The 11691-nt window shown below is 40.4% G+C and overlaps 1 protein-coding gene across 3 annotated transcripts in view; it reads right to left on the reverse strand.

Annotated features, from left to right (window-relative positions):
- The window catches only part of DCLK1 (doublecortin like kinase 1), a 249508-nt gene extending 238349 nt beyond the window's left edge, over positions 1-11159 (reverse strand). For all 3 annotated transcript variants that reach the window (XM_085320664.1, XM_085320665.1, XM_085320667.1), the window contains exon 1: positions 10775-11159. In XM_085320664.1, the coding sequence (XP_085176790.1) occupies positions 10775-11150 (376 nt within the window). In that variant the 5' untranslated portion in view covers positions 11151-11159. The remainder of the gene's footprint in view (positions 1-10774) is intronic.
- Positions 11160-11691: the final 532 nt, after the last annotated feature.

Genomic DNA, 11691 nt, shown 5'->3' on the forward strand with positions numbered 1-11691 from the left:
CCTTACCCTAAGAAAGAGAATTCAGTAAGAAAGAGGGATCAATACAAAGATTTCCTTTCTTACTATTTTTAATATTTCTCATTATTTTTAATACTTAAGGGCCCCACAAGAATACAGGGAATGCTGGCAGACATGTTACCAAAATTAGCACTCTGGGTGGGGAGTAACCATAGGGACATAAGGTCCCAGAATGCAAAAGGGGTTCAAGCCTTGCACTGGCAGCTAGCATGATGCTCCAAAGCTCCATCCATGATGAGGTGATAACTCCTAACATAGAGATTACCAGAAAGCCAGGGAAAAAATTCCAGGATAGTATAAAGAAGTCAGAGCAACATGTGAAGATGGACCACTGAGTAGAAAAGATAACGCAATCAGAGCATAAGATCAAGCAGGAGTCATAAAAAGACTTCCACTGATTTTTTTTAAGCATTCTTTTAAAGCAGAACCCAAAATGCAAAGCAGGAGACAAGTGAAACATTCCAAAGCTTGGTAATAATCATGTGAGTTCAAGTTACCACGTACTTTGCAGTAATATCTTTAGTGCTGAGAAAGGAATGTAAGAGGCAAAGCTACTACACTAAATCTATGATAATCTAAAAGACAAGGTTTATATATATATATATATATATATATATATATATATATATATATACACACACATACACACACACATATATATATATATATGGAAGAACTTGCCTTTTAGATTAGCATGAACCCATATTATATATACTACATAAAATATATACATGGAGAAGGAGAGAAACAAAAAGGCTTAGCAGTGGTAATGATCCAGGAGTGACCAAACAAGACACATTCTCTTCTTTTTATCCATGTCCCTACACAGTATATTTAGCACTTAAACTATTACAAGGTCAGAACAGCATRAATGCACCCTCCCTCCCCAATATCCCATTTATAATGGTAACAGATTTTAAAAAAGAAACAGTAATAATGCTTTTAGTATCTTTGTAGTTTTTTTTCTATTATGAACAGAACCGCACTCAATATAATACATACCCATTTTATAAAATATTTTGCAGAAGTCAAAAAATCCTATATTCACGAGATTTTAGTCTCTTAACTTTCAAGAAAACTTATTCTTSTCTCCATTTGAGTTGTAACATTTAAAAAACACTGGTAAACTCTTTTGGGTGAAAAGAATACTTGGGGATCCCATGTTACCAGAGGAATTTTCCAGTTGTTTGCATAAAATAATCYTATGTCCCCAAAAAGCTCATTTCTCAAAGGTCCATACTTCTGAATTTCAGTTTATATTTCATTACCAACTTAGTTACTTAAAAATGCATAACAAATGGTTGCATCCTTTGTACACAGAAGATTTACACCTACTCTATTTCCTTTCATGAAAGGAAAATATCTCACGTATTTTTAGTACCATCTATATTTAAAGGTCAGTTGGGTTCCTAGTGGATGTGTAATAGTATGTGTCAAATCTTGGTTAATAGATTAATTTTGTGTAAATGACCATGAAACAGACCTCTACTATCACTAAAGCTATGGGATTATTTGAACATCCAGCTGTGTTCCCCCTCTTCATTTCCAAAAGTACTGCATACTACACCAATAAAATATTTGTACCAAGATATATTTTTTCCTCCCTTGAGGGGCATCAGAAATAGCTATAGAATTCCTAGGAGGTAAAAGAATATCCAAGGCCTTCTARGATTAAATATCTTTATTAGGAGCACTTCATATAGCAAAACAGAAATACAGACCCTCTCCCCCCTTTATCATGTCACAACTYAAGACTTAACACTTGCTCAAGACTTAACACTTCCTCTTTAAGCTCTCATTCTGCTTTAGGGAAGTTAGTCTGAGACTGTAATTGACAGATGTTCCTAAGGCCCAGACTTGTAAGAACATAAACTAAATTGCATCCCTACGAGTAAGAAGTGCAGCAAAAGGAGCAGGAGACCTGCATGGGTGAGCAACGAGCTCCTGGCCAAATTCAGACAGAAGAAGAAAGTACACAGAATGTGGAAGAGGGGACAGGCTACTTGGGAGAACTATAGGAATGCAGTCAGAGCATGTACAGACACAGCAAGGAAGGCTAAAGCCCAGATGGGATTGAGTCTGGCAAGGGATGTCAAGGACAACAGGAAGGGCTTCTTCAAATACAGCAGCAGCAAGAGGAGGACTCCGGAAAATGTGGGCCCGCTACTGAATGGGGCAGGGGCCCTGGTGACCAGGGATACAAAGAAGGCCAAATTACTGAATACCTTCCTGGCTTCAGTCTTCATTGCTAAGGGCAGCCCTCAGGAATCCTGTAGCCTGGATGTGAGGGAGAAAGTCYGSAGAAKGGAAGACTTTCCTTTGGTTGAGGAGGAWAGGATTAGAGACCTTCTGGGCARGCTWGACATCYACAAATCCWTGGGCCMRGAYGGGATGCACCCACRGGKACTGAGGRAGCTGGCGGATGTTGTTGCCAGGCCACTCTCCRTCACCTTTGAAAAGTCATGGAGAACTGGAGAGGTGCCTGAGGACTGGARGAAAGSCAATGTCACTCYAGTCTTCAAGAAGGGCAAGRAGGAGRACCCAGGCAACTCTAGTTCGGTCAGCTTCATCTCCATCCCTGGAAAGGTGATGGAACAGCTCATTCTGGATGTCATCTCCAGACATACGGAGGAAAAGAAGGTGMCCAGGAGTAGCCAGCATGGATTCACCAAGGGGAAATCCTGCTTAACCAACCTGATAGCCTTCTAGTATGGCATGACTGGCTGTGTAGATGAGGGGAGTGCAGTGGATGTTGTGTACCTTGACTTCAGCAAGGCTTTTGACACTGTCTCCCATAACATCCTCCTAGATAGGCTCAGGAAGTGTGGGTTAGATGAGTGGACAGTGAGGTGGATTGAGAACTGGMTGAAAGGCGGAGCTCAGAGGGTCGTCATCAGTGGCGTGGAGTCTACTCGGAGCCCTGTGTCTAGATGGGTCCCATCCTCTTCAACTTGTTCATCAGTGACCTGGATGAGGGGACAGAGTGCCTCCTCAGCAARTTTGCTGATGATACCAAGCTGKSAGGAGTGGCTGACACACCTGTGGGCTGTGCTGCCATTCAGAGAGACCTGGACAAGCTAGAAGCTGGGTGGAGAGGAACCTCCTGAGGTTCAACAAGGGCAAGTACAGAGTCCTGCACCTAGGGAAAAATAACCCCAAGCACCAGTACAAGGTGGGGGCTGACCTTGTGGAGAGCAGCTCTGCAGAGAAGGACCTGRGAGTGCTGGTGGATGACAGGTTGAGCATGAGGCAGCAATGTGCCCTTGTGGCCAAGAAGGGCAAAGGTCTCCTGGGGTGCATTAGGAAGAGTGTTGCCAGCAGGTGGAGGGAGGTGATCCTGCTGCTCTCCTCAGCCCTGCTGAGGCCTCATCTCRAGTCCTGTGTCCAGTYCTGRGCTCCCCAGGACAASAGAGACATGGAGCTACTGGAGAGAGTCCAGTGTAGGACTACAAAGATACTCAGAGGGCTGGAGCACCTGTCCTACGAGGAAAGGTTGTGAGGGCTGGGCCTGTTTAGCCTGGGGAAGAGAAGACTGAAGGGGGATCTTATCAATGTGCGTAAGTACCTGAAAGGAGGGTGTCAAGGGGACGGGGAYAATAATCAAAGTTTAAGTASTCCTAATACTAGAAACATCTAAGTGTAAGTCCAGTTTTCCTCACCTTAACGCCCAAGCCTCACACTGACAGCAACCAGAAATTTCCATGTCTGATCTAATCCTTTAGCTTCAGTAGTGCTTGTGTGAGAAGGAAATCTCAATAGAAAGAACAAAAAGCATTAACCTTGATTTTCATCCTCACTTCTTTTTCATAGTTACCTTAAGAAAGGGAAGAAGGCTGCAAAAAAGTTCTACAGTAGGCATAACTACTTCAAGGACAGCACCAAATTGCCTCAATGTTGCAGGGGGGGAATAACTAACCCAATAGATTCACCTTCTGCTTAACTACTGCTTCCTGAAGAGTCTCCCCCAGCTGTTCTGATGAGGAGGCAGAGAGGTCTGTAGTCCTTTAGTCTCAGACTTAAACAAGGATGCTCCTGAATCAGGGTCTAGCATCAAACAGGCTCACTGCAATCAGAACGAGACTAAAACTATCAGTCTATGATCCTATGATTCTAAGTGCAGCTCTAACATGATTTTTTTGTAATCTGTTTCTGTAATCTTTTGTAATCTTTACCAGTYTCATGGACAATAGCCTCACCACAACAATTTGTGCCTGAGAGGAGACAGAAGCAGTAAKTTGCTGACAGCCAACAGCAGCTACAAGTTATTTCTCCCAGCTCCAGACCAACAGAGAAACACACCTCTGAGAGGTGTCAGAACCTGAGCACCAGCAACTCTAAATCAGGCACATAATACAGCCCCCGAACACAGGCATTGACTAATTGACAGGAGGAAAAGTTAACCTGTAGAAGAAAGAACAATCTTCAAACATTAGATTTGTAGAACACAAAAAAAAMCCACAAACATGCATGGAGAAGGGACCTTAAGCAGAACTACAGTAGAGACAGCCTACTTAAAAAAATCTATTAGACTGCAGTCTCCCAAGAGAAGGGAGTGAGCATTTCACAGTGCAGTCATCTGTCACTAATCAAATCTTGACTCTTGATTACAGTATCAATAACCACTAAAATTTTAAAAAAGAAGGGGGAGGACATCCAACTGTTTTGGAGCATCTGAAACATACCTAGGAAAAAAGTATTATTAAACACTAGAAAGTACCTCTTTCCTGACAGCCCCCATTCCTCCTCACCTTCTCCCAGCAACAGAATATTTTAAACGTATCTAACTTTATCCGTTCAGAAAAAAGATACACAATGCTTGTTTTCTGTTTTTGAAACGGTAATCTCACAATTTAAGTTGTATGAGAACTTAACCTTAAGTTGTATGAATGCTTAAGAAAATCTAGAGTGTAACAGACAAAATATATCTTAGTATTCAAAGGCTAATCAGAAAGCCAATCCTGCAGGACTGCTTTGTGCTAAAAATAAAAGATAAAATAAAGCCTACCACCTGCAGGTATACTTCCGTCAAAATTTAATGCAGTTGAACCACAGGAGCCATTTAACATCAGAGGATAGTTCTCCTAAGTCATGACAGAATGTCATAACATGTCTCATGTTAAAAATATTATCAAAAAAAAATCTGTATGCAGAGTGGGTGCCTGTAAATACTGTAACTTTCCTGACTTGAATRTTTGACTCCCTCTCTCCAGTGTATTGGTATTAACATTTTTTTTTTATTTGTTTTCTTCAGCTTGCTAGTATTTTTGTTACTAGAATGTCCTAGTCACTATCTCTTGAAAGAGATTATTCAGRTTGGCTTTCTGGGCTGAAGGCAGCCTAACCTAATGGCTCCATAGAGAAGGTTCCATGAGCTGGTAGAAAACCTGCAAGCAAGGAAGGAATAACCATTTCTTGTCAGACAGCATGACTGCCACTTAACTGTCTTCAAATGTGGAACCAACGCTATTTGAAGCATCTACTAGGAAAAAAAAGGTTAAACTACAAACACAGCTGAGATGGAAGAACAGCAGTAAGCAAACGTTGTGCCTCCTGCTGAAGATGGTTAGCGCAGCAGTCATTCATTGCAGTCCATCTTCCCAAAGAATAGAACAAAAAGCAGACTTAAGAGAACAGGAAAGGACTGACACCCCTATCATCCAGGGCAACAGATATATACATCCTTCCTCACTGCCACCCCTTCGATGTCATACGAGCAAAAGACAGAGGAACAACGCCCTGGGAGAAAAAGGACACAATTCTGACAATCCCTCACCACGCAGAGCAGACTGCAAAAGGAAGACGACCTGAACCAAATAAGCTATTACCTGGTAGTTCCCAAATGTGTTACTTAATAGAGCAATAACCTAGATAAACTTGTCTTTCTAGAGTGTCTGAAACAATGCAACAGTGCAAAAGAGATGAAGTATCTTCAGGAAATAAACCTACCCTATCTATTTTCACCTAGCAATCAGATGTGCCAAGAAGCTTCCAGAAACAGGAATAAATCAGATGTCATTTTTTACAAGGGCTGTTTTGTACTTTGATTTATAGAAGGCACATCATTCTTTCTGCTCTGAAAGAAAAAAAAGTTTCCCCCTCTTCCAAACACAAGCAAGAAAAATGCACCCCACAAGCAAAAAAAWTTTTCACTCTTGGTACAAGCAATATAGGCCTTGTATTTACATAAGGATTATCACTGAAAACTACCTAGAATTACAAAAAAAAAAAATCCCCAAATCATGAGATCTTCTAAAAAAATAAAAATTGTTTAGAAAGACACACTGCATGCATACATCTGGCTAATGAGAAAATCTTTTCAAATTCAACAAATAATCAAATAAACAAAAAGTGCCAAAAAGTTTAACAATCTTCTACCATTTTATGAACAGGATTATTCAGCTGTTTGTTTATTAAACAATATAAGGATTGCAGGCACTTCTGTCACAGGATCTAGTCCRAGCTTCATTAACTTTCATAGACCTGGATAAAGTCCATGCTTAATCTCCAGTGTAAATTCAGTCCTATGAACAAATGTCCATACAGATCCAACTCTACTAGTACTTAAACAGACACTTTACTGTTATTATTTTGATAGTGCATTATATATGCTGATATAATATATATTCTGATGTATCTTTCTAGCCCATCAGTTCCTAACTGCTGAGGTTAGCTAATGCTCTTCTAAGTCTTGCCATAGAGCACATCAGAGACCAGGTCAATCAGTTCCCATGGGCTGATAAGGTTGGCCTCACCACYACCACTGCTGGAGCAGGCAGCAGAGGTGGCAGCAGCAAGAACAGGAAGGAGAGGGGAAAGCAGAGACAAGAGGAATGAGGTGACAGTGAGAACAGCAAGACCCCCACACACAAATGATGGGAACTCTGCCATAGCCCACCAAGTTAGCCAGGAGACCCTGCTCCTGAATTCTCCACTGGCAGGCAGCTTTCCTGCTGCATCAAATACAAACTGCATTACCTCCACTTGGAAGACTCTTCAGTCTAACTTCATGGGGTCCATCACCTCCTTTGGGTGAGATTGTCCCCACACTGTTACTAGCAGTTAYAGCCATTACCAGATTTTCAAACTAGTACATTTGTGTTCTTTCAGGTAGCTCCTTCAATTAGGATTACAGCTTTGAGATAATCCCCCCAGAGACATTCATCTTTCTTCTTCCGATCATTCCTCAAAACTATTTTTACCACTAAGCCTACACTATGTGTATGTGTAGGTGTGTGTTTGTGTGTGTGTGCATGCGTACGCATGCAAATCTTCGTAACAGTTTGGCAGTGCACCCAGTGGCATGTCACACTGACATGTGACAATACTGTTTCCTAGTACTCCTTTGCCCATCTTGTGGTCTGGGGTTTTTTGCTTTGTCTTTGACTGCAAGTTCTCTGCAGCAGGGTTCATCTTTTGTGGTAAGAATCGTGGAAACCTAAAACAATTGATTCTGGTTCATTCCCAAGACTGAGGTAATATTATAATAAAAATTAATGAGAAATGGATGCAGCTACGGCCATCAATTGATTYTGCGGTCATTGTTCCATGAAGTAGGACCCCAAGAATAACAACTGTAAACAATACCTTTATTTTAGAGTTATCGCGCTTACTCCAATTTATTATTGTTCTTGTCACAGTGCTAAATGTTCTTAGGATAAGAACCATCAGACCACCTTTCTCTTTGGTTTAAAGATGTTATACTAATCTTTGGAAAAGCAAAKCAAATTAGTTCTTTTCTAAGACCTTCTTTATAACTAGACAAGTTAGTCTTAAGAGCAGCTTCCTCTTCATTGTTCCCRGAGGCTTTGAATACATGCTATACCAAAGGAAAAAGGCATTTCACATTTGGAAGCCATTCTCTAATAGCAAAAAGGGTTCTGAACATCCGGTCTGACAAAGAAGGTAATCTGAATCCATTACATTCTTTCCTCAGTTAAGGTGAAAGGAGAAAGGAAGTTACTGAGTGCATGAAACATTCTGTAACGGTATTATCAAAGGCCAAGAAATCCCACATGTCCCAAGTCTTCAAAAACATACAGAGATGCCATTAGTTTCAAATAAAAAGAAGATGTGCTCACAGACCTCAATATAACCAGCTGCACAATCATAGAATCGGTAAGGTTGGAAGGGACCTCTGGAGATCATCTAGTCCAAAACCCCTGCTCAAGCAGKSTCACCTAGAGCATGTTARACAGGGTTGCATCCAGGTGGGCCTTGAACATCTCCAGAGAAGGAGACTCCACAACTTCTCTGGGCAAGCTGTTCCAGTGCTCTGTCACTCTCACAGTGAAGAAATGTAGTATTTAGAACTAAATACTACCAATGAAAAGCAACTCCTTTACAACTTCTCTTCTGCTGGTACTACGTTCATGCAAATTATGTATTTAGCTCTTAGATGAAAAGCAGTGGCTAGTTTTCCCCAAGAACTAGTTGCTTTTCTCTCTTTACTCCCCAGTGTAGGAAGGGAAGAGTACAGTAACTTTGTCACAGACATAAGAGGAAATAAGCATCATTAAATAAAGGCCTCATCACATTTACCTGACAATAGAATCACTAACTCAGTGCCTATGAAAAAAACTACTATCCAAATTCATAGCAGTCTCATGAAGTTAACTCATACAGCAAGGGAATAGTTGCATCATGAACAAAGCAATGCTTCATACTCCAACAGTTCGAGCAAAAATGTCAYTTGATGAGAGGCAAAAATTGTGATTTTCCAGCTATTTAAACACATAGCTTGCAGCTCTGCTTATTAATGCTGTACAAGACTATGCAAGCATTATTCAATTTATACAGTAAAGAGTGGAAAGAGCTTACATAAAAACCATCACTACCAACTTGAAGTGTACCCAGGAAAAGCAGGTACGYTCATTAAATAAGGAAGAAAGTCTCACAAAAATAAAAGAAATCTCAAAGCCCTTCTTTTAAAATTAACCTTATCCCCTGGTACTATCATTCATGTTAAATGACTGATTCATAACCACAATATTGTTATCCTCTAGGAGGCCAAAATAAACAAGGCTTAACTAGAATTGATTTCATCCTCTGCATTCAAGATCCTCCCCCTCCCCCCCCCGAGCATCTGGTTTTGGCTGCAGCGAGAGACTGTGCAAATCAACATTAATATCAATGATACATGCTTCTTGGTGAGCATACCAATCAAATAAGTACAATTATTTATACAGCTAATGAGAAGAAAGTATACAAATGCTGTTTTTAAATAGATGTTGATTAATATTGGTCTATCCTTACAGAAATTGATTTTCTCCACTAATTAAATACTGCCCTGAAAAATACAGTTCTAAGTCAGCCCTGGAATTCAAGATATGGATCTTAATATTAGTTTTCTTTGTTTCACCAAAACTACAGTCTTAACCCCGAAAACCCTTATTACATAGGCAATCCCACCACTCCAACTTTCTCTTTGAGCATCTTCATGTTGTTCTCTATTCTGYTTTTTAATGCAGGGAGGATCATCAAGAACACCCTCTTTTCAAAACTTCTCTTTAAAAAAAGCTCTCCTCTACAGGAGACAACTCACTGGTGGCTGAATACCTGCTACATAAGATCCATTTCTCTTTCAAGAGCCTTATTCAGCATTAACAACTTCTTCTCTTCCCCAACTTACCCTGCTTCTCATCCTCTCTCATAATATAATGGTACTGAAAATTCTTTCACCTAGTGCTAAAAATGAAAATCATGAGGAAATACAATCTGTTACAAATCTAAATGGGCTCTCCTGTGGCTACAGCCACAGAGAGATGACACTATCAGATTACTCCCATAAGCATTAACAGGCCCATGCTCTAGTTTACAGGGTTGCCCATGGCACATTGGGGCCAGGGGTAAGAGAGGAGAGACATCAAAAACAAAGTTGTTTAAGCTTTACTTCCCTTCTACAGAGCCAAATCTATGCCCTTGAACTTCACAGACAAAAACAAACACACTTACAGCTATGTACAATTAATGCTTTCAGGCCTTACATGTTCTGACATTTTCTACTAAGAGATGTTGCCTACAGACAGAATGCGAAGCCAGCTACAAGSCAGGGGCACTTTATGCTGGAGTAACTGATAATGCTTTATGCTATAGGTACAGGTGCCTTATTTAAGAGTAATGCAAGCATGCCACTGGACAGGGGAAGAGGAAAAGGAAAAACTCCACAGGAGAGAAAAAGGTTGAATCTATTCAAACCATCTACCCCAGCAGAGCCAAAGATACAACATCACTCTAAAAGGTTGCCTACATTTATTCCACTGCATGAGTGCAGAGTACTTTAGCTAAGGCATAATTACTYGTATGGAAGAGTTTGAGCTCTTCGCTTGAGAACGGCTTTTCAAAGGGGAGAGAGGCAAATTCATTAGAACTGACTTTCATGTAGAAGTGAAGATATCTGCTAATGAAACCTATGAAAATGGGCATCATAGATCTTATCAAGTATAACTGACTAGACTTTCATTGGCATTTTAAACATGCAAGTTCAGAATAAGCAGCAGATGAGGTCTTCAAGACCTAGGCTTATCACTACTAGGTTAACAGAAAGGGAACAGTCAGACACTTTCAAAAAGAGAGAAGTAAGGTAAGATAAAAATATTTCATAGCACAATAAGGTATTTGCAATTCAAGCTATACCATTGGAAATTCTTTTCTCTATCAATAATAAGAACAATACTATTACTCACTTGTGGAATACTTAACGAAATTTAACAAACACTGATTCAAACACAACTTTACACCTCCAAATATCATTGCTGACCTTCTACTAGCTGGTCCAAGGAGGAAATCTTCTTGGAGCCATCAATTGTGTAGATTGTTCTCACCCCCTGGGGCAGATTCACATTGTCAGATAGAGTTCGGGTCAGATCAGCCAGCAGAGCCTCAAAGGATCTAAACCGGTCAGGGGAGATGGCATACACAATCCCTTTGAAATACCGGTCTCCATTACGATAGAAGCGAACTTTCTTAGCTTTTTTCTCAGAACTGAGGGTCTGTAGAGTACGGGTACGGTAAAAGCTGCAGTGGGCACTGTGGGTAGGGCTAGGCAAACCATTTACCCGGGACCCTCTGCCATACCGCTGCGCTTTATCACGCTCATCAAAATGCTCCAGCTCCATATCTCTCCCAAAGGACATCTTGAAGTTCAACCTAAGGGATGCACAAGAAAAGAGAAAAAGATTAAGAACTTACACATTCCAAGAGAGCTCATTTTGAGACATTCCAAGAGAGCTCATTTTGAGACATTCCAAGAGAGCTCATTTTGAGACATTTTATTGTATACAGGGCACACAAGAAGACTCCTTTCCAAGTTCAGAAGAAAAGCTTGAACAAAACCATACTACATTCACATGTTCATTTTATAGCTCTCTTGTCATGCTGTAAAAATCTAGTTTGTAAGACATGAGGGTTTTATACATCATAGACACACCACTCATGAAACCAACTGCTTAGCAACATGCAAACATAAAAGAATGTTCATTTAAATTCAGTAAGACCTCTGAAATTGAAGTGGCAAAGTTGAACTACTGGAAAAAAAGAGCAAACAAGTCAGCTTTCTGCTTTTTCTCATCTTACATTCAGGTGATATTTGAATCCTATTAAAAGTGACATAACCAGTTTGCAGTCTAAACTGTTTGCCCCAACTAAACTGCTCCTACTGTGATCTCAGAAGTTACC

Source organism: Rhea americana, unplaced genomic scaffold (assembly GCF_003343005.1).
Source record: "Rhea americana isolate MKP2758 unplaced genomic scaffold, rheAme1 scaffold_65, whole genome shotgun sequence".
NCBI lineage: Eukaryota > Metazoa > Chordata > Aves > Rheiformes > Rheidae > Rhea > Rhea americana.